At 47.3% G+C, this 22,852-nt stretch overlaps 1 protein-coding gene across 3 annotated transcripts in view; it reads right to left on the bottom strand.

Moving 5' to 3' along the window:
- Positions 1-22,852, bottom strand: part of TMEM131 (transmembrane protein 131) — a 178,125-nt gene that overhangs the window by 15,192 nt on the left and 140,081 nt on the right. For all 3 annotated transcript variants that reach the window (XM_019716511.3, XM_019716512.3, XM_074332565.2), the window contains exons 27-35: positions 22,641-22,783; positions 22,027-22,213; positions 20,781-20,966; positions 19,838-19,996; positions 18,847-19,439; positions 9,132-9,307; positions 6,487-6,614; positions 1,768-1,892; positions 1,422-1,571 (exon numbers count right to left, since the gene is read on the bottom strand). In XM_019716511.3, coding sequence (XP_019572070.3) covers positions 1,422-1,571; positions 1,768-1,892; positions 6,487-6,614; positions 9,132-9,307; positions 18,847-19,439; positions 19,838-19,996; positions 20,781-20,966; positions 22,027-22,213; positions 22,641-22,783 — 1,847 coding nt within the window. The remainder of the gene's footprint in view (positions 1-1,421; positions 1,572-1,767; positions 1,893-6,486; positions 6,615-9,131; positions 9,308-18,846; positions 19,440-19,837; positions 19,997-20,780; positions 20,967-22,026; positions 22,214-22,640; positions 22,784-22,852) is intronic.

Genomic DNA, 22,852 nt, shown 5'->3' with positions numbered 1-22,852 from the left:
TCTCTCACTTCCAGACTGAAGGGGGCTGCCTTGTGATTCTCTCCTCTCCCGTACCAGCAGCTTCTCCCCAGACCCCAGGTCTCAGGGCCTAGGTAAGGCTACCCGTCCTTGACTGTTGACACCGCCAAGCCCCAGCTTGAGAGCCACCTGTACCTGCCTCAGGAGTTGTCTCTGACTGTCCTCGTCGCCCCCACCTACTCTCACTCCTGATGTGGCCAACCCCTTCCTTCATGTGCTCTGCTGTTTGCTGACCTGACACCCAAGCTCAGGCCCATCCTAAACGCCTGTCTGAGGCCTGCTCAATCTCTCCACCCCTGGCCCTCCGTGCAAGCCTCCCAGCAGTGTGCCTACCTGACACCACAGCTACAAGGTTGGGCCATTATTTATACGAAGGCCCTGATACTTCCCTCGCTACCTCTTGTACGACACCTTCTCTGACCTCCCCACAGCCCCACAAGTGACCCATCCCCCTCATGAACTGCCCACACCTGTGGCCCTCACAGGAATTTCTAAGTCCTTTGCTTCCATCCACCTTAATGAGGCTTCAATTACTCATCTTCATGTAAATCCCCTCACTGCAGAGAATCCTGTTGTTAAACCTTGATTTTACCTTTGGTGCAAACAGGCCAAGTATGCGTAAGTCTAACAGTGCAGTGGGTGCAGGCCAGCCAGTCCTAAGGTGGCCCCCTCTACACCCCGAGTCCTGCCCTCAGACCCCCCTGCACCCCAAGTCCTGCCCTTGGGCCCCCCTGCACCCCGAGTCCTGCCCTCGGGCCCCCTTCTGCACCCCGAGTCCTGCCCTCAGACCCCCCTGCACCCCAAGTGTTGCCCTTGGGCCCCCTCTGCACCCCGAGTCCTGCCTTCGGGACCCTGGCTCCCTGCACTCATCTCTGTTGTCTTCTCTTGGGCGAGGACCTCTACCTTATTTTACTAAACTGGGCTGCTATCATGATTTATTGCAGGTGAAATCCAAAAAACAAGGTCAAGAAGCAAGTGAGGAGAAAATAATGAAACCTTCATGTAGGTGGTTTATGGAAGAGACGTGGGGAAGTTGAGAGTAAGTTGATGTTTATAGAAACAACTATACAGTAAGTGTAAGGAACGAGGCAGGTAAGGGTTGTTTTCTGGATGATCCCTCGCTCCAAACAGGCTTTCCCATTTGGGACCCTGGGCAGTAGAGTGCTGGGGCACCAGCGTCCGGGCACCCAAAGCCCCGCTGTGAATCGTTGCTGTTCCTCTGGTGTACACTCTCACTACAGCCAATTACATTCCAACAGTTCAACAACGGGCAGCCTGGTTAACAACGGGCTTTTGCTACTAGTACAAGCTGGCTCCAGCAAACCAGATACTGAGTTTCCTTTGAAAGCAAGATGTCCCTGCAGAGCTATCCTGCCCGGGGTGGCCCCGGTCCCCACACTTACAGCTGCCGGGTCTGTGGACTGGCACAGAGTCCCACTCTGGTGGTGGGGAGTCTTTTTCACCCTCGGAGCTGCTGGTGCTGCCTAGTTCTTGACTTCCTGGGAGGAACTTGGCTAGGGCAGGCGGCCTGGTCTCCACTAACTTATGTGGACCTGCACAGAACCAGAAAAAGAAGTTGTTAACAGGGTAGTTCCCTTCTTCAGGTTGCTTCACGGGACCTTCCACCGAGGACGAGAAGACGGCTGCCACCTTTACATGACTAACCACGACTGACGACTGGTAACTGACAAACTAACAACGCCGATAGAACCAATCACGGCAGCATCTGTAGGATCAAGAAGAAAGTACCTTTTGTCTTCTGGGAACCCCGCGGTTTGGAGCCGCTCGTCAATGCAGTTGGGAGAGGGATCTTGGTTGGGAGGTTTCTCCGTGGTTTACTTTCCAGTGGGGATGGGTACGGCAGCTCTAAACAACTGAAAGATAAGCGCGGAGGGAAATTAAAGTTCATGCCCTTCTTTTGGAGCAGAGAGTAGGGGCACTGGCCGTGCTACAATTTCAGCTTTGTGTTTTCCTAAGCTGGCTTCCCGGGGCATTGCCGGCCTGTCCTGACTCAGCACCGGCTGAGGCTCCCCAGGAGGCTCAGCCTGGCAGGAGCAGACAACAAATATGATGGCCAAAGCACCTGTGCAGGTAACGTGCAGGGCCGCAGCACACACCCGCCCTTTGGGATTTAGACCACTGGTGGGGTTCTTCAATACAGAGGTGCCAAAAGAGCTCAGGCTTACCAATGTCAAGCTTCTGCTAGTCAGAACTCTGAACACATTTTTGTCGTAGAAACTGGGGACCAAACCAGGCTGAGTTCCTGGGTTACCTATAAAAATCCACTACAGAGCAGGACTGCAGGACTTGTCCAGGGTGAGTGGGGACAGATGAACGTTACTTTTTATTCTGGAACTCATGGTTATCCCTAGGCAAAATTTATATATTACTTTTATTATTTATTTTGAGAAGATTCAGTGGTCAGCTTAACATCATACACATGTGTAACTAGGATAATTAATCGGCTCTGAACTTCCTGTCAGCTGAGATGGGAGGTGTGCTGGGCTGCTTGAAGCTTCCATTGCCTGAGGAAGAAAACTGTAACGTCTGCTGGGAGAGAAGCCCTCCCCTGGAGAAATGGACTGGGCAGGTGGCCCAAGTAAGGCAGCGTGTCCACAATGGGACTACACTGGCCACACGGACATTCTTAACAAAGTGCTTCTGTAATGCACTGGTGTACATCTCAGGAGCTAAGTGAAGCTGATCCAGGAAGGGCATTTTCTCAGAACCCTGGACCCTTCTGAGAATTCTTCCAAAACTCATCAGTGACCACCATGTTCATGGTGAGGGCTGGAAGGCTGTCAGTTCAAGGCTCAGCTGACAGCTTGCTTTTCATGAAAAATCTGACGTGGATGTTTAAGATGATGTGTGTCTGGCATTTTCCACCTTATTGCACTTTCTGTCCCCAACCCTCTAAACACCCCACTCAGGCCTCCCAGCCCCATCCTTCACATTCTTTATGTACCCCATCATCATCCTGCTGTTGTCGCCCCAAGTTCTCACTCCTAGAAGGCGACTAATTCACACCAGATTTCAAAGGTCAGAGTAGTTCAAACTTTCCAGATCCAATGACACCCAGCCCCCACCCCAAAAGCAGATCATAGAACATGGAAAGTATGATCTCATAAACAGTAAATGTATTTGAACAGAGACTATATACAAACAATTTATAAAGTACTAGGTCAAAAGTCATTTTCTTTTCATTCTTGTGTTTCTCTATATTTCACAAATTTTCTATCATGAATAGGCATTATATTTGGAATTAGTAGAAGGGCTAAGCAAAAATTCAAAGGATCTTGGTTTAACCCAAATAAGAATTTTAAGACAGGATAACAAACTGATATGAAAAAAATCCACTATTTGTGGGTGACTATTAATGCTACAGGTTTATAAATCTTTCCTCCTTCTCCCACTTCTGATGGACAGGGTTATTTGAAAACTTCATCTTTATAAAACACACAAAAACTCCCATGATACAGACACTCAGCCCTCTGGTGGTGGTGGGTGAGTTATTTTTAAGTCATTTGTTAAGTGTCGAGGATAGGGGCTGTCCATTTATACAAAGCATAACTCTGGGCCACTGTAAGATGAATTGGTTTTTAAGAAAAAAGGTGCCTAGACAACTATTTTATTTTTGCTGATTCACACCTTCCTAAATTAAGCCAAATAATCTCTATTATTAAGAAACCTGTTTTAAGGCTTCTGAAGAAATGGATAAGAGCCGACTTAATTTAAGTGATTCTTACTAAAAGGGAAACGCAGAAAGGTCCTTCAGATGCTTTATTTGGACTCAGGCAGCACCCGCTAGAGGCCCCTCCGGGGCAGCAGGAGGCCGAGAGCTGAGGACCAGGCTAGGGCACTCCCTGTGCGGACGGGTCTGGAGGAAGTGTGCAGTGTGGCGCCCACGGTCGAGCTGGGGCTGCTGTACCAGCAGATGCTCAGAGCACAGTTATCTACTAAACATTCTGCTTACTTCAGATCATTACATCTAAGTTAGGAAAACGTAAAATGGTGATAAACAAACAGAAAACAAAGGACCAACAGACAGCTGGTGTCCTAAGCCAGGGCTCCCGGGGCCCCCGCTGGCTGTGCGCAAGTCCTGTCACTCTGTGTCCCGACACACCTGCCAGCCTTCTGGAGGCCCACAGGCCCACGTCTGTGCTGATGCGGGGAGAATGGACACAGCCCATCTCCGCTGTGGCAGCCCCGTGCTTCCCACTCCTAGGACGCGCTTTCTGTGAAGCCCTTTCTTGGGAGTCTGACAGGAGGGCTACACGGAGGGAGACTGAGGTGTCCCCAGGCTTCATCACCAGTGACTCACAGAAAATGAATGCTTCAGTGTTTAAGGGTTTGGGTCTTCTGGCCTCATGATGATATAACATAACATGCCAATACTGATAATATTTAAAAACTAATTTTTGATAAAGCAAATGTGAACTGAGCCCACAGGTTTAATGAATATTAGAAGATCAGCTTTTTGGCTAACTGGTAAAAAGATAAAAATTTATTCCCAGTCTGATAAAGCTTCCAAAAGAAAGTGATAGTATAATGATATCTTTTTTTAAACATGTGCAGATTTTTTCTTCAGATATGTGGCGTCATATAGTAACATACTGAAAGCACTTCTTGTTAGGTGACAGGCATTTCAAATGTCACTAATGCCAGAACCAGCAGTGCCTGTACCTGAATGACAGCACAAGGCATTTACCATCCTAACTCAGTGTAGACAGGGAATGGCTTTATTCAGAGAGGCCACCTTGCTGATTATTAAAAAACAAACAAAAAAAGGTCTCTATTTGTTTAACTCCGTATTTGATTGAAATACTAATGAATTCTGACTCAATACTTTTATCTTTATCCGTGAATTCAGAAAAACACAAGATCTGTGAGTTTAAGAGGTTACATAATGGAAGTTAGAAGACTAAGGTTACATATGGATTTCTCCAGTTATAAAGAGAATTTAAAGATAATTTAGAGCATACTGCTTGAATTGTCTTCTGGTAACGACATATCAAGAGAGCATGAGTTGTCACTGTAACTGTCCCTTGAACTGGTGGGAGAAGTGGCCACTCTACCTTGAGGTTTACCAGAGAACTAAAACCCTGGCAAGGTTAGTGGCACTCCAGTGAAGTCTTCTATAAACTTTAAAAAATCAAATCTAATGATCAACTTGTTAAATAAAAACTCAGAACACAACAGAAGTCAGTGAAAGATGGGTGAGGGTGAGATTAACATGTAGTAGCTGTTTTGAAAATATCATGTCCCAGGTACTGAGTTCAGGCATCGAGGCTAATAAACAAAGCAGATTTGGTGAAAGTCATCTGTGGAATGGTTTTGGTGAGATAATTCTTAGAAGCTTGGTTTTTAAAGTTATGATCATGAAAATTATCGCAGGATGGTCTATTCGCATAAGATCTCTATGTAAAAACTAGGGTTTTTCATAATTTGGATTTTCAGCCTTATTTATTTTAAAATACCCGACTAACCATCTAAACCTGAAAGAGGCCTAGAAGAAGAATTCGTCACTGCTAGCGAGATTTATTCTCGACCTGGGATGTCAGAATATCAGCACCATTTAGTGCCTCAGGTTGATTTCTTTCAGGAGCATTCCAAGGTGTCAACCGTGACTCCACGTGACATTCCTTCTAACTGGGTCAGATTGTTCTCAAAAAATTGTGGGACTGGGTCACTCAAACCAACAATTTGCACAAAAGAGTAAATTTTAGTCACTGCATTATTAATCACTGCCATACGCTGTGTTATTTCTAAGTTCAGGGACAAGGTGAACTTTCACTGCAGTAATCACTAACTTCTTACTAGTGTTCGGTTCTACAGAACAGACTGGCTCTGCTTGCTTGTAAGCAGATAGTCTAGGCTAGCAGCGCTTTTGCAAAGCTCAAGTACGAGTCCCAGAATAAGCGTTCTAAGGCCAGTGCTAATGATTACGAACATGCAGTCTTCCTTTATTACTTTAGACCTCATTCCTGTGACCTCCTGGGCCGATGCCCAGCATGGACTATTTCACGGCAGACTTGGCTGATGGGTAAAACCAGCCTTGACTACTTAAGCACAGATTCTTCCAAGTTGATGGCCCAGAATCCCAGGGGCTCTGGGCCCAAAAGCAGGGTCAGAGCGGTCTGAGCTTAGTTCTGCTCCTGTGACAAAACCATCGCAGTCGCCCCTTGTGCAGACCTGAAATAGCTCCCTGCCGGGGGATGAATGACCAACCCGAATATTCCTCCTACATTTTCACAAGGTGTTACCTCTGCCTTTTATGTGCCCGACGTCAGAAGCACATGGCTGGCCCTCATTGCTGGACAGCAGGCATCAGAAAAACCCAAGAGGAATGTGCCATAATACAGGCTTTTGCTGCAAACCCCCAAGACCAAGCAAGCAAAACCACTGCCCAGTTTCCACCGGTAACGCTTTTACACACCTCATTTCTCTGCGCCCACTTCTTTTTCTCACCTGGGTTTCACATCTGTTGGGATTTCTTTCTTAACATTCAAGAGTTTTTTGCTTTTTTGCTTCACTTGAGACATTTCATTTTCATGTTTTTCGGGCATGGCTTGTCTTCCCTTTTGCTTTTCTGTCTCCTGTAAAAAATGTACACTTAATTGCTGGGAAGGAGTAATAAAAATGACTGATACAGTCCTATCTGAAGACTGTAGCAGTTATACAGCCATACATACAAACATGATAAGCTGCTTTCTCCAAATCTATCTGAAGTATTATGGTTCTGTCAGTTTTTCAGCCTTTGACTTATTCTAATGGTGTTTTGTGAGTCTGAGTTATAAAGAGTGTCACTTTAACTTGTACCCACATCCGAGGCTCCTTATTTTTAAGTCTTTTTACAGGAAAAGTCCAGTTGGGACACAACATCAAGTCACACACTGGCAACATCCCTGATCTAGAGCATAAGGGCAACCCACGCTGAGGGCACAGTGCTCAGACCTGAGCTGTCTCTCCTGGCTCGACTGTGGGCTGCACTGACAGGCCCCCCGACACTGCATCTGACAGCTGTGCTGCTCCCCCGGTGGCCAACTGCTGTGTCTGGTGCACGGCCGGCAGGTCCAGAGGCCGCATGCGGGCGTCTTCAGTCATTAGACACTGCAGCGGCCGGCGGCCAAGCACGGGCCAGCGGCCTTGTCTCCGGGACGGGGCATGTGTCCATGCAGGCACTGCTGGGCCTGCGTGGGGCATGTCAGGTGGAGCGGTGTACTGCTCATGTGCAGTGGGACCACGAACATGACAGACTGGAATGAAAACCACTGCTTCCGCATCGGATCATCAGAGCAGCTGCATTCAAGGATGCACTGAGACTAACCAGGGGCCCAGGAGGGGGACGTGCCCAGCGCAAGGGACAGCGTGGATGAGGGGGAGTCAGCATTGGCCCAGTAGTGCCCAGCTCCAGGGTGGGGTCGAGGCCGCCTGGACTTTGCAGGCCACACCCGGTCCGCCTACTGACTATCAGGAGCAAATAACCAGAGAAAGGACCAGAACACCCTCCTGCCCACACACTTGTGTGACTGTTCTCAATCATCCCAGAAGCACTTCCTAAACACCTGACTCATCAAGAACTCTGCAGACTGTGAGCTCGAGGACAATCACCTGGTCTTTTGTCCCCTGCTATTTGGCAGCACAAGGCCTGGCACTCAGGTGCTCAGTACGTATTTGTAGAATGAATGGGTAGAACAAGGTTTGGAAAGACACACAAGAGGAAATGACCTATCACATCTGTAATCTAGTGGGGAAGAAAATATACACAACTGGCAAACAGGCCAGTGACAAAGAAATCAGAGCAGGTGAAGCTTCTGGAAGGGCGGTGAGGAGGGGGACAGACACCAAGCAGCGGGGAGGTGGCATGGAGGCTGTGAGGTCGGAGCTGTGTGTGTAAGGACGGAAATGACAGGGGAGGAAGGAGAAAGGGGGAGGAAGGGAACAACAGGTAAGAATTAGGCAGCCCACGTACAGAGACAGGGTTGTCAGAGGGGCATCAGGAGTGGTCAGGAAAGAGGCTGGAGAGGCAGAAAAGGAAGGAAGGACGGAAGGTGTGAAGAAGTGTGTGCTGAAAATGCCTCCTGAGTGCTGATTTCTGTCACGGACACTGTTGGGATTCCACTCAGAGACGAGCAGATGGCACTCAGCTTCTCTGAAGTCATCTGGTCAAAGGGTATCAAGTACAGAACCCCAATACTAGCCACCTGTGGACTGAGGGGCACAGAGCACCATCCCAAATGTGAAGGATGCAAAGGGAAAGGCAGGCGACCCAAAATAGTTATGTATAAATTTTACTCTAAAAATTAGTACATGCAGATGACCCTGTGGATAGCTTTAGGAAACGATTCCTCAGGCCACTAGATTAAAAGGGAAAAAGAAATTCTGGTCTACTGCATTAAAGGCTACATTAGGATCATTTTAAATTTGAAATATAGTTATCTAAAAATAAAAATGCCAGAACAGATGTACGCCTTTCCCTTCTGCATGCAACTTGTAACGCAGACTCTCAGAGCTGCCCCAGCGGTGCTACAACCTGCACTCCCCAAGGCCGCCGGGACCAGGCGCTCTGGCGAGGGCTCCTGATACTGACGAGCATGCCCAGAGCTGAGGGCTGAGGCAGCTTTCTTGGTGTGCTGGCCTGTGTCCCCAGTTCTGGGGGCCTGCTAAAGCCGAGGGTCGTTGCCCTCCAGGACCATCAGTGCTCTACCTGTGTGGGGAGTGAGCTGCCACCGAAGCCCCTGTGCCAGCAGTGATATGACAGGAAAAGTCCAATCTAATTAAAATGGCATAATTTCTTCACTTCTTCTTGGACTCTTAAAATCTGAAACACATTTCATGAGCCAGAGTCGTTATTATCCCAGATAGTCCCTCACTTTTTTAAGAGCATTTCCAATGGCTAACTATCTTTATTCGCATGCTCCCCACTGTTCTCCCCTGGGGGACATGAAGACATTCATCCCCAGAGCTGTGACTGCTTTCTGCAGGACAGCGACTGGGCAGGCACGTCTGCACACACTGGGAGCTCGTCCTCAGAACCCACGCATGTTCAGTGTAAACGTTCAGGTGTACTAGCAGACCATGGTGGCGACAGGGTCTGTGGGAAGGTGTCCTACCTCCCTGAGGAGGGGCTCTGTGTCGGGGTTCGAGGTCTCTGTGGTGGTGGACGAGCTGTCATCGTCAGCCAAGGGGTCTTTCAGCTCATCCTCCTGCGGCTTTCCCTTTCCCTTCCTCTCCTTCTCCTCATGCTTCTTAGGTGGTTTAACCTTGCGCTGAAGAGGCTTTCCTTTCCCTGGGGATGAAAGTCAAAGTAAAATAACTGTTGATTTTTAAACAGCTTAGAAAACATTGCCTTTAAAACCTTTTGGGAAGAGGCTGTACTCTTTCTGATTAATAAAGCTTTCTTTCTCTACTTGATTCCTTCTTAAGTAAAGCTTTCCAAATCATGTTTGACTTTTCGATTAGAATATCTTAAAAAAATCAACTTTATCGAGGTATAATTTTTGTATGGTAAGAAACACCCATTTTAAACATACAGTTCAGTGAGTTTTCGCACTCAGTAGTTTTGACAAATCAGCATGTCTGTCTCAGAACACGTTTTTATACCATAGAGGGTGATGTAGCTTTGAAAAGTCACAGGAGTGAAAACCAGAAATCCTTTCACATCTGCTCAGAGATGGGAGCATGAGGACGACCAGGACGAGCTGCCCACGAGTCACTTGGGTCTAAGAGCCCCGGTGGCAGAGCCAGGCCGGCTGAGTCCAAACCCTGGCTCTCCCCTCACCAGCCGGGTGACCTTGGCCTTTCCTCTGTTGGCCGGGGGAGGCCAGCCGTTTTGGGGCATAGATACCACGTGATGCTACACATGAAGAGTACAGCACGGCTAGAGAAAGCCCATTGTTTTACAAGATGTGGGTGCTCCCAAGGCAAGAAACCAACCCACAAGCGACCTGAGTGCCGCTGTCTCCCAGGCACTGCCCCGCGTCCTGGGACACAGCGGGGAGGATCAACAGCACAGTGCGTGTCCTCGCGGAGCTGACATTCTCGCAGGACCTCACAGTGGCAGAAAATCCCGACTCCAGAGCTTGGCCTGCACCTGCAAAACCACCAGATGGGCTGGGGCGAGCCACAGGTGGACCCATGCTGCAGAGACCCTGCCTAAACATATCCTGCCGACAGTGGAGACTTCATACAGCTTATTTAAACGCTGGCTGTTCTGTGGCTGCTGCGCACACGCGCCTGACTCACACTCGGCATCTAGAACAAACAAGGCCCATTGGCTATATCGGACCCTGTGGCCTGGTCTGCACGGCTGTGACCCGAGAGCGATTTTTACACTTTTAAGTGGTTGAAAAAAGAAAGAGAAGAATATGTGACGGAGACAGTCTGTGGCACATCAAACCTCAAATATTTACTATCTGGCCCTTGACAGAACAGTTTGCTGAGCCTGATCTAGAAACAGAGGTGAGGCTCAGACTGAGTTTCAGGAACGTCATTTCGCCATTTCCTTTCACGCTGATTCCAGGAGGCGCTAGATTTGAAACCATTAACTGGGATATTTAAGTCTCAAAAACTGAGAAGCTCTGTCCGAGCAGAAAGCTGGCTAGCTGCTCACCTGTCAGCGCTGGCCCAGCCCGAAGGGCGGGGGCCCCCCCCTCTCCCCACAGCAGGAGGCTGCCCTGTTCTGGCCCATGGACCCCAGGATTTCTCCAGTTCTGTAAGTTCGAGTGGATGCTGAGCGTCCTTCAGTCTTCCCCGCACGACCGAGACCAACCTGGAGGGCCACGAATGGTCCACGGCCATTAATCACTTTTACCAGACTAGGTTCACCGGGTGACATGCACTTTCTGTACAAACGATCTGATTTAAAACAGCCTGAAACTGCCTTAATAAACAGGAAAGGACTGAAAGTGTTTTTTTTTTTTTTTTTTTTTTCCACTGCACTCAAATCTTGAAGCCATGGATACACAAAGGAGGAAAAAGAAACAATAAATCACCAGTTAAGTTGAAAACTTGGGTACCAACTGATTTCATGAAAGACTTGCTCCACGTTGTCCCTCCAAGGGCCCATCTTCATTAACTTAAGCTGCTGCCCTGGCCCCTCAATGACGGCGACTGAAAAGGCGAGCACTGGCCCCCGAGCTGCCGGCGCCAGCGACTCCAGCACTCCTCCCTGTCCAGCGTCCGTCCTGGACACCAAAGAACGGCCCCCCAACCCCAAACCACCACCCGCGTGTGGCACCAACTCTTCTGATGTTTTTACTGGCTTCCCCTAGAGAGCTGCCCTTCGAACTTCTCTTTTCCCTCTATATTCTCCCTGGAGGCTCACTTTCATTAATCAAAGAAAATAATAAGGAAAAAAAAAGTGCATGTCTTATTTCTATTTAAAAGCACAAAGCCCCCAGGAGCTCACCGTGACCCAGCTGTGGCTTGGTCATGGGGCGCATGCTGACCCTTGCCAAGCATGTTTATCTTTTAGAATCATCAAGTGTTGTTTATTCTAAAAAAGCTAAACACACTTTTTCTCATGCAAATAACAGGTCCATTTGGCCTGAAAGCCACCCTCCCAAGCGCTATTCCAGCTTTCTTCCCAACTTGCCAAGGACTGCATCTCTCATTCTAACGTCCTGAGAAAGAGGGCAGATTTGCAAATACCCGCCTAACAGGTGACCACTGCTAGAGCCCACTCACTCACTAAAGGAACAGGGCACAGTGCACAGAAGTGGACAGTGGCCTTCTGGCAGATTCTTCTGGCAAAGATGGACACTCCAGGCACAATTACTTCATGACAGGCTGCACTGAGTCAGCATACTGTAATTACAAATCCCGTTCTTAGGACATTTGGGCAATTCCCATTTCTCACTACCCTAAAACATGACGTATGTGAGATTATTCCTGATACTAAATGTTCAGATATGACCTCACGGGTTCAAAGCATGTGAGCATTATCTTATTTTCATAGCTTTTGACATACTTCAGAAAACTTGCTGCTTTCCACAATCTAAGAACATACAAACTTCTTTTTAACATAACTAGCACTGAGAATTATTTTCTATTCATAATCCATGGATCCTAGGCTACTGATGCTTTTAGAAAGATGTAATCTGCATGCCTAAACTGAAGAGAGAACTGTCATTTGACAGGTTCCTTGCTAATCACTGACCCATGGAGCACAGCACATGAAAGACAGGACGACTATAATCGGCTGGGACAGACAGCGACATGCGGCCGGCCAGTGCTGGTGAGACGAGCGCTCTGGCCTATGTCCTGACTCCAGTGGGTAAGAGGTCTGCTGTCCCTGTGAGTACCTCCCCGCCAAGGCTGGCCGTTCTCATCCATTCACAGGGCTCGCCGGAAAAGCAAACCTGGGGTGCCTTCTGAAGCCCCAACCCTCCATCTCATGCTCTCTTCTCCCACTGTCCCCAAATACACAAATTCTGATTAGAGGGAAGCATGATGCCTCACTGGGATGGTCAGCACCTGAGCTGGGCGGGAAGGTGGCAGAGAGGTTATGGGTGCCTGCCTGGTGACTAAGTGTTATCCGTGGGTGTGCTTCCGTGGCAGAGACGTGGGACAAAGGAGAGCATGGCAGAAAGCAGGCACCAAAACCCACTCACACTGCTCACACCTGATCATTACGTGTCAAGACTCAAACAGCCCAATATTCAACAACCCCGCCCACCTGGGAGAGGGAGTACTTCTTCCGCAGCTACTTTGTCTTGGAGAGAAGACAGGCTGCACCTCTTCTCAGAGCCAGGTGTCCAGGGGGCTGCGATGCCTGCTCTGAAAAATGGGCCGAATGCAAGTGTTTTCACTGCCTTAAAGCCTAACTAAGTATGTTTTTCCTAATAACTGAGTGGATTTGTGGATTCAAAACTCTTCACTGACAGAAACTACTTGTCCCGACTTTCAGGGCACCTTGGGGCTGATCTCAGTGTGCCCAAGAACATAACGCAGGCTGCTGAGTATCTATGACTGAGTTCCCCCCGCATGGCGTAAGGGTCCAGCATCCCTACTGACCGGGACACTTGGACCCCTACCAGATAACCCGACTGTGACCTGAGTCACCACAGATGCGTGTGGGTGGGCTGAGGGCACACCTCAGAGGCTGCACAGATGAGGAGTGATGACTAATCGATAGGCCAGCATGAAGCATCTGTGTGGACAACGCTTCAGCATTCTCTGTAACACACACAATGCCCATTATCAGCCACGGTGCTCCATTCAAGCCCGAATTCAAGGGCAGCAAAGTCTGCCTTTTCAGAAGAGTTCCCGGCTGCCTTGTCCTGCATGAGAACTGTAACAGTGCTTTCCTTTGGGCTTAGCTGCCTGGGAACTTGCAGCTCAATTTAACACTGAGTGGTAACAACTAACGTTATTCCAGGTTTCTGTTGAGATAGCACCATAATTAGAAACAGATAAAACATCAAAAATTACTTTTTATCCTTTACTCACTGTGTCATATGTGCTTTAATAATTTAAACCACTTCTAATCATTTAAAAAGTAGGGAAAGTATGAATTACAAATTTAAAAAATATCTCTTGGGGCCGGCCCGGTGGCTCAGGCGGTTAGAGCTCCATGCTCCTAACTCCCAAGGCTGCCGGTTCCATTCCCACATGGGCCAGTGGGCTCCCAACCACAAGGTTGCCGGTTCGACTCCTGCAAGGGATGGTGGGCTGTGCCCCCTGCAACTAGAAAATGGCAACTGGACCTGGAGCTGAGCTGCGCCCTCCACAACTAAGACTGAAAGGACAACAACTTGACTTGGAAAAAAATCCTGGAAGTACACACTGTTCCCCAATAAAGTCCTGTTCCCCTTCCCCAATAAAATCTTAAAAAAAAATAAAAAAATCTCTCACTCATTTACTTTTTCTTGTCATCACTAAGTGATATATAAATGAATTTGTAATCACTAGTTTGGGCAAGTTGCTTTGGTTTTCTCTCTCCCACTCTAAATAATTTCATTTAATTCCCACCCAAAAGAATTAGTTCAGCAAAGTTCAATGACCAGCAAATGGTTTCTCTGAGCCTGCGTGGCCTTTTGCAGCTGTGGACCTAGGTGAGGCTATGTAAAGCCAGGCACAGCACCTGACGGGAGGTTCAAGAGTCACTAATTCTGGCGGGGGTCTGTCTTCTTCATCCTCTGGCTGCTTAAAAGTCCTAAGTGAGGCCAGAAAATAATAAAGACCAACACACAACTTACTGGGGTCTGTACTGGTCATGCAAATTTATTTTCCCCTCTTACTCTGAATGATTCCTTATGAGTATGGTCAACTAAAACACACCAAAAAGGCCTATGAAAAATCTCTTCAGAAGTTCTTTAAGCTGAAAAAAATATTGTTTTCAAAATTTTATAGCAATTACCACATTATTTTGTCTTATTAAGCTCTGTGCTTAGATAGTGAAGATTCCTGTTCAGCCCAATAGAAGGCAGAAAAGAATTCCTATTAAGTGATAAAGTTTTACTTCTATCCCAGGGAAGGAATTAATAATGAGTTTGCAAGAAGACATATACTCTATTTTGTTCTAGGTTTCTTTTGTCTAGATACCATTCACAGCACTAAACAGAACCAATAAGGTACACAGGCCTAGGAAAAAATGCCCCACAACCAACACTTCATATCAAAGAGTTCAATTATTTAGTGTTTTTACACAATTGCATTCAGTTACATTTGGGCCGGGTTTACTGTAGAAGTGAAATGTCAGGGATACGCAAAAGCAAAGTCACTACGATTTAATGCGGGTTGAGGGCAGCTCTGTCCTCGTTCAGGCATTTCTCTCCTCGCCTGCCCCAAACACCACGAGACGCTCCCCACCGGCCCTGTAGCTGTCCGATGGCTCTCCTGTCCCTCGACTTATCCTGTTCTCCCAGTTTGTGAGGTTCCTTCCTTCTGGCTTAAGGTCTCCCCATCTTGGCACATCCATCACTCCTGTCAATGCCCCTGTGCTGGCCTCACCCCATGTCTCACTGCCGCCCGTCCTGCAGAACCCATAACTGTCTTCATTCGACTACCCTTGGGCTGCAGAGTACCTGGAGAGAAATGACACGGCGTGAAGTGACCCTCAGTGGCCCTCAGCAGGGCCTCCCAAGTCCGGCAGACCCCAGTCTACAGAAATTTCAGCTGCTTGGGATCTGGCTACTCCACCCTTTATCCCTGTTTTCTGGCTCTGCCTTACCATCTCTCCCTTCAGTCTCAGCAGCTGTTGTTTCAGTTCAAACAAAAGCCCCCAATGCCCTGTGCCATCTCCTCCCCTCTACCAATTCATCTGTACCCAGGTACCTGGGGACTGTGTCCCTTCTGTCATCTATGCAACTGGGTCTCACCCACCCTCCCCACCCCGGCCTGGGCACCTGGTTTTACCAGTCATCTCCTCGTTTGCTTCTCCTCTTTTTGGAGGCAGTGTGAGCGGTTAGAAGCTGAGGGGTGACATAAATCTGGCCTGGGCTAGGCCCCCACAGCTGCCTGCTGTGACTCCTGCAGGCTGGGATCCCTCATGGGACACCCGGGGTCCCACTAGTGCCAGCCACCGAGGTGCACGTGGCCTGTGCAGCCCTGTCCGCGACACCGGGAGCGCTGACCAGCACTGTCGCTCTCTCGGCTTGACGGGCTTTTAGTCCGTGACTCATAGGGATTCTCAAGTACCATGGTCACCATTTTTTTCCATTAAAAATGCCACCACAACGTGTGCATCCCTTTTTCTTGTTAAAAATTACAGAACAGTGAGGCTCCAGATTAAAGAGTCACGCTCCCTCCGCTCCCACTCAGTGGCCCCCAGCACGCACACTAAGAAGGGGACACTGCTGACAGTCCGACGTGTCAGGTGCTCTCTCAGCCACATAACCTGGTTTCTAGCCCACCCATGTCCTGTCACGCTCTCTGCTGGCCACCTCTTGCCAGCCTTGCTTCAGAACGGTCTTGAGCCCTCTGCATATCCCATTTCTCACCCCCAAGACCAAATTCCAAGCAGACATCTCTGCTGGGAAGTTCTATAGCCACCTCAACTCTCAACTCAGCAGGCGAAGGCTGGGACGCGCCATCTCCTGCCCTAATGACAATCGCAGCAGCAGCAGCTATCCTCTGCACTTCAAAAAAGACGACCAGTGGAGGCTCAGAGAAGGAATTTTCTCCCAAGTCACACAGTAAGTGGCAGACCAGGACTTGATCTGGGTCTGCCTGATGACTCCACACGACTCTGCTTCTCTCCCCTAGATAAAGCTGCCCCTCAGACGGCCAAAGCCAGAAACGATGACAACCACAGACACCATGGTTTTCTCAGTTAGTGCAGATGTGAGAAGTGACCGCCCCAGCGCCAGAGCTTCCTCAGGCTGCAACCCTCGGTCAAGCCACGGCCTCTGTCGGTCCCCAGGACTTACGTGTCACGGGCAGAAACTACAGAAGTACGGAATCTAAAGGCTGCCCAGCTGTATGAGGCCCTGCTCAGGCCAGTCAAGGACAGAGGGCATGTCTGGGTGTCACTTTCTAGGAGGAACAGTGACTGGAGGAAAGAGCAGAGAAATGGCTAGATGGCCAGCAAGCCATCCATCCAGAGAGGGCGAGATCTCAGGAGATCACGTCCATTTGAAGAGAGGGCATTCTGAACAGTCTCCCAAAGCTACAAATGATGGGAGCTCATTGCAAGGAAGACTTTCTCCTTTGGGATACTGGGCGCGGGAGAGGGAGACCAGGGTGCTCCTGAAACAGCTCATGTCTGACGTAAACATGCCGATGCAGCGCTGGGTAAGCTTCAGAGCGCTTAGAGCCTGTGGTTTTGTGACACTACTCACTCTCCTCCTGCAATCCTGAGCTCAGTGCCCACCTTTTAAAGTGCACTTAAAAGATGGGTCCTCTACAAATATGTTGCTTCAATAAAAACACTTATTGAAGGAAAAAGTAAAGACCTGGCCCCTTCACTCTTTCGGAAGAACAGCGGTGGGAAGGACAGCAGGCGAGGGGTCGCTGCTGTGCAGCCTGAGGCCAGGGTCCCTGTGGGCGCAGCAATGGCTGACTATGCGGCCCTCATGGGCCATCAATAAACCTCTCAGTAGGTCGACCACTGTGAAAATCAAACACCAGTTTTTAATTTTAAAATTTATGTTGTGAACAAATGACCCTGAAAATAAAAATGGACCTGTCACCCTGGTGTTAGACGACTGTCTGAGACACAGGCAAGGAGGGACTCCACTTGACCGCCAAGCTGTCTTTGTGGTAAGGGGTAATACCTGATTACTTTCTCCATTCCCTCAACATGGGAAAAACACATTAGCTAACTTGATCAAAAAAACAAAAACAAACTTTAAGCATTAATTTAATATTACTATAAAAATTATCATAAAATATGTTAAGCTCTATTAATGAGATAACAAGAAACAGACTTCTGTAGAAGAAGTTAAATGACATTGAAGACGTTACTGATTTACAAATCCAAATGCCTGTACTTCTAAGAGGCCTCTGTGTAACCACCTTCAATTCAGAGATCCTCTGAAAGCAAACTCCTGGGCCCTGGGACGTCAGGCTTTCGTGGCTGTCAAGTTCCCTGTGTAAACCAGAGGCAAACCTCCCTGGAACACCAGTGAGGAAGAGACTTGGAAACATGCAGTGGCATGCCTGCCACAGCAGAGAAAGGAAGATGCAGACAAGTTCAGGCTGTACAGGGTTAAATGGAAATACAGCTAGAGGTCCTTTATTGCTTTTCACACTAGATCCTGGAAGTTACCCATCAGCCTCCGTGTGTGTGCGCACGCGCGCGTACGCAGACTTCTAAAATGGCTCCCAATTAGCCCACCTTACAGAATTCTCTCTCCTGGACTGTGGGCTGGACCACAATTCTAATGAGCACAACACTGCTGAAGTGACAGGATGTCACTTCCAAGATTAGGTCACTGACTTTTGGCCTGCTAGCTTGCTTATTTTCTTTCTTGCCTGCCTGCTTGCTCTGAAGAAGTCAGCTGCTTTGAGTGGCCCTATGGAGAGGACTCATGGCAGGCTGCTGGCCAGGGCAGCAAGGAACTGAGACCCTCCATCCAGCAGGCTGGGACGAATGGATCCTGCCATCAACCACCTGAGGAAGCTCGAAGCAGGTCCACCTGCAGCACATTCTTAAGATGACTTCTGGCGTGGCCAGCACCTGGACTGCAGACTTGTGCGAGTCGGAGAACCAAGCTGGGCTGCACCCAGATGCCTCACCCACAGGATACTGTGAGACAGTCATTGTCACAGAGAAATTCATTTGCTATCTAACAGAGTACGCAGACTCTACAGCAGGAGTCAAACTTTCTCTATAGGGCTAGGAAGTAAATATTTTCAGGTTTGTGGGCCTTATGGTGTCTGCCACAGCTACTCAACTCTGCTGTTGTAGCACGAAAGTAGCCACAGGCAATATATAAATGAACGGGTGTGGCTGTGTTCCAACAAAACTTTACTTACAAAAACAGGTGGTGAACGGCCTGCCGGCTATAGTTTGCCAACCCCTGCTCTAAAGTACAGGTTGTGCAAGAATCCCATTTTTGAGTTAGACTGATCTGCATTTTACCATTGTGTTAAAAATTATTTTAACTAAAAAAAAGCTCAACCTATCACAGTAACACAATAATCACAGGAGGCTGAAAGAAAAACAGTAGATGTCTAATAAATTTCTGAATTTGTTCAGTAATCTAAGAAGCCTAACTATCTCTTATGACACAGGGACACCTCTACTTGCATTTTGACATGGAAAATGCACACCTACTGAGTCAGTCGTGTACATAATTCCAACCACCAATCCTCACACATGCACTGGCCTTCCCCAGGGTCACGCGCCATGCTGTTCCCATAGTGACAACAGAGGCTCACCTTTGCTTTTAGATAGTGGTGACGGCGGCTGCTCTGTAAACACGTCTAGGGCTGGGGAGTCATGGTGGTCGAAGTCTTTGTCCATGGCTTCTATGAGACTGGTGATGTCAGAGTCCTCCGAGCTGTGCCTTGTGCTGCTGGCACATTCCGGGTGGGAAGGGTGCGTGAGGGGGGTGGGGGATAGCCTTCCTGGCTGTGGCTCTGGGTGCTGAGGCACTGGTGGTGCTGGTGGTGCTGGTGGGGAGGGAGAGTGCTGCTCCATTGCACCGTGGACATGCTGCTGGCTGCTGTGCTGGCTCTGTTTCGGCCCTTTGGATTTTCTGCCAGCTGTGTGAGCCTGGGCCACTGCATTGGAGTCTAGGACAAGGGTGCTGGCTTTGCTAGCAGACTGTGCAGAAGTCCTGCTAGAGGTACTAGAGCTGTTTTTGGCTCTGACGTTGTCCACGTCAGCTGAGTTTCTATTGCTGTGACTGCCGTGTGCGTGGACTGATGGGCCACACTGCTTGTGACTCCCTGCACTGGGTCGGGATGATGAGCCGCCTGCTCCACAGAACCCCCGACTATGACTGGCGTCACAGCTGAGTGTGTTCAAGCTGAAAAAAGACCAACTGCAGTCAGTAAATAACAACCTACAGAATCTAAGATAGAAAAAATACATACTTCACTGGTACAGCCACCACAAATAAAAATACTGTGAGGAAAAACAAGGAATAGGGATACTTTTCACAACTCTATACGGTCTGCTCTATCTGAAAATTTAGGAATCAAGTCAGCAATGGAGCTAAGGATGTTTCAACCCCCACCAGTGTAATAAAAACATGGTCCCCATCGTGAGTTCTCAGTAACTGAAGGCCACATGCAGGGTATTATTACGTAATCAGAATTAAGACTTTCGCTCCAAGCAAAGATGAAAAGAAACTTATTTTTTCTTTTAGCTACATCAGCCAAATCTATATGTATTAGAGAATTTATTTCCAGCCTGTGAACATACTTTCCTTCAGACGAAACACCAACAATTCTCCTGAGATCAAATGGTCTTCCTACATCAAAGGGCGGGTTCGAGGCCTCAAAGGACAGCCGCCTGCGAAACGGCTCCCAGATTCCTTGAGCTTCTAAGTAGGCTGTTCCGATGACCAAGAGAAATAGGGCACTGTGTGGATAGGAAGGGTCGGGTTCACGCGTTGGTGCACGAGGAACCAAATTTGATATTAAAGGTAGAGGAACTTGGCAGAGTACAATACGATATAAAAACCAACGACGTCCATGGCAGTTTTAACAGATAAGACAGAAACAAAGCACTACAGGTAAAAGTTTGCCAATTTATAAGCAGGCTCGTAGGGAGGAAACAATGATTTGTATCAGAGCAGACACTGGAGGGTATTTTTCCTTTTACCAAGAGGAAGCTTTTTTCTTTTAGTTTCACCTCTAGGCCAACTCTTTTCCTTAAATGATGTGTGGGGTCACTATGTAAATTAATTTAGACGTGATTCTAAATGTCTGATTCTCAAAACACAGAAATACTGGAAAAAAGATAAGGACATTGAGGATTTGAAAACTATTTCTAATCGGTTTTCTGTTGGTTAGGTCAGTTTCATGAAGAATATACTACTATTTTCAGTAAATCACATGTGCCCAAATCAAGTAACTTTACCTGGTAAAGTAGGAAACTGTTTTTTCCTTAAAGAAATTAACACGTACTTAATTTGTATAAAAATTTCAAAGGTAGACAAGACTTTAAGCGTATATACCACCAAAGAGGGTTTGGTTCTGATTGTTCCAACTAGCCACGGAGCAGACACCTAAGCCTTATGCGGAGAGAGAGGCCTGTCTGTTCGTGGGCAGGTCCTCAGCACTCTGAACAGTGACTGACACACACTGTGCACTCGATGGACAGTGCCAAGTATTGAACACCAACCTCGAAAGAAGACCAGTACCTCATTATTCCTGAGATGATGATATACAGAGCCAGCTCCCAGTTGGGTCTGGGCAGGGCTTCTGCACAGGTTGCCAACATATGGTATGGAAGAGATGCATTCAATACAAATACAAATTCAGAGCCACTGGTTGTTATAAACTTCAATTCACGAATAACTCTAGAAGCTGTGAAATCAGGAGTAAACCTGAAACAGAATGATGGCAGTAAGACCAAGTTTTACAAATATACCATAAGCAGTTTCAACTTAACACCAATCTCATACACCTTTGAAGCATAACAGAATTTTATAGTTTGATACTTTTATTCAACTTCCTCATTTTAAGACGAAAAAGTATTTTCCCATGAGGTTAATACAAAAACAACTACGTTCTGTGAATACCTAGAGAAATGACATAGAAAAAAACCCCACAATAATCCTCTCCCAGTAATTATTAATTTAGAAAGTGGTCTCTGTGCTTCTTTCCCCTCCTTCCTCCTTTCTCGAAGGCCATACTCTTCTCCAGGATACATTCCCAATAATGCCTTAAACAAACGAACAAACAAACAAACAAACAAACAAACAATCTCCCAAACCATGCAAGCCCCAGGGTCTTTCCCTCATCTCCTGCTGCATTGCTTTCTGCCCAATTACTTTCTGTTAACTGGATGCTCCCCAGCAGATGATGTGTACTTGAGAAAAGATGTCCCATTCCTCACTGTGCCTTACACGGAGTAATGAAGTTAACTTGTCAAGTAAATGTCCACTCAAGATCATGACATTGTCGTTTAATTAAGGGGACACGTTACATTTTATTACATAAACTTTACAATATAACAACTTGTCAATTAGTTGCTGAAATACGCTGCATTGATTACGGACAGGCATTCAAACTGTCTGCTGACAACCATCACACCTCTGCAACCCAACCACGTGGAAAACTGCACATGTGAAACCGTGTTGGCTCAGTTGCTGAGACTGAATTTATAGCGCATTTCCTGCCAACAACAGAACTCTGAAAACAATTTTGAAACTGGTTTCTAAGATTATCTGACCCATTTTGGAGACAGAGGAAGTCACACAATTTTGAAAACAAAGATATAGAGAAATAACCAAAGATTAAGTGAAAAACAATCAAGTAAATACATCTGTGGGTAAAAACCTTTTTTGATGAGTATGAAAACATTTGCATGGAGTCCAAACAACTCTAATACAAAAAGTTAACAAGAAGCTAGTGAATCATTAGAACTTGTAAGAAAATACTTACAATATGATTATGTCTTTTGAGGCATTGGCGCTCAGTGCAAACTCTTGACAATTAACAACTTTAAAGCCATATCCCTCACATGAGTACCCACTGACTTCAATGGTTTCTATGTGAATTGGAAGTTGTCCTGTATTTTCTACTTTAAATGTTCTTTTCAACGTGAAATTTGGCTCTCTTAGTTTCAAACCTGAAGGAAACAAATGTGGAGTGAGTACAAATCTTGCGACCACGTGCGCCAGGTCCAGACACCAACACATCCCTCTAGCATGTGTGTCGGAGACTACAGACTGCCTCCTCATGGCAAAGGTCAGCTTTACCCAGACTGCAGCAGGAAGTGCTCCACGATGCACGTCACACGAAATGGCAAAAGTCTGATTATGCTTTATCTTTCACACTCAGAGTGCAGACTCTAAGGCTTGCAACGAATACTGATATTTTAATCTTTTAAGGTCTGAAGCAAACAACCCTGAAAGCAAGTCAGGGAGTTTCTTTAAAAATCTTAAGTCGCCATCACTAGTATATCCATGTGCACATACACAGATACTGTTCTTGTATTTGGAATGATTTACCGTTGAAAGCAAATGTGGAAATTTGTACCTGTGAGGGATACTTACTCTCTGTACAATCTTTTAGTAATGCTTCTGTGATTTTAAAGCGTAAGGAACTCCCTGGACCCGGAAGCTTGCCTGCCACCCTCAGGTTCTCAGTTGTTCCCTGTCCTTGGACCATCACAGCATCCATCACAGTCAAGTTATTTCTATGCAAGAACAAGAATTACAGATTTTTCTCCTATTAAATTTGCATATTCTTTTGATCTATTAAGTTT

The sequence above is a fragment of the Rhinolophus sinicus genome, chromosome 2, assembly GCF_057876585.1.
Source record: "Rhinolophus sinicus isolate RSI-liver-muscle chromosome 2, RSI-T2T, whole genome shotgun sequence".
Lineage (NCBI taxonomy): Eukaryota > Metazoa > Chordata > Mammalia > Chiroptera > Rhinolophidae > Rhinolophus > Rhinolophus sinicus.
The sequence above is the reverse complement of the archived record's forward strand: the minus strand, read 5'-3'. Positions and strand labels throughout refer to the sequence as shown.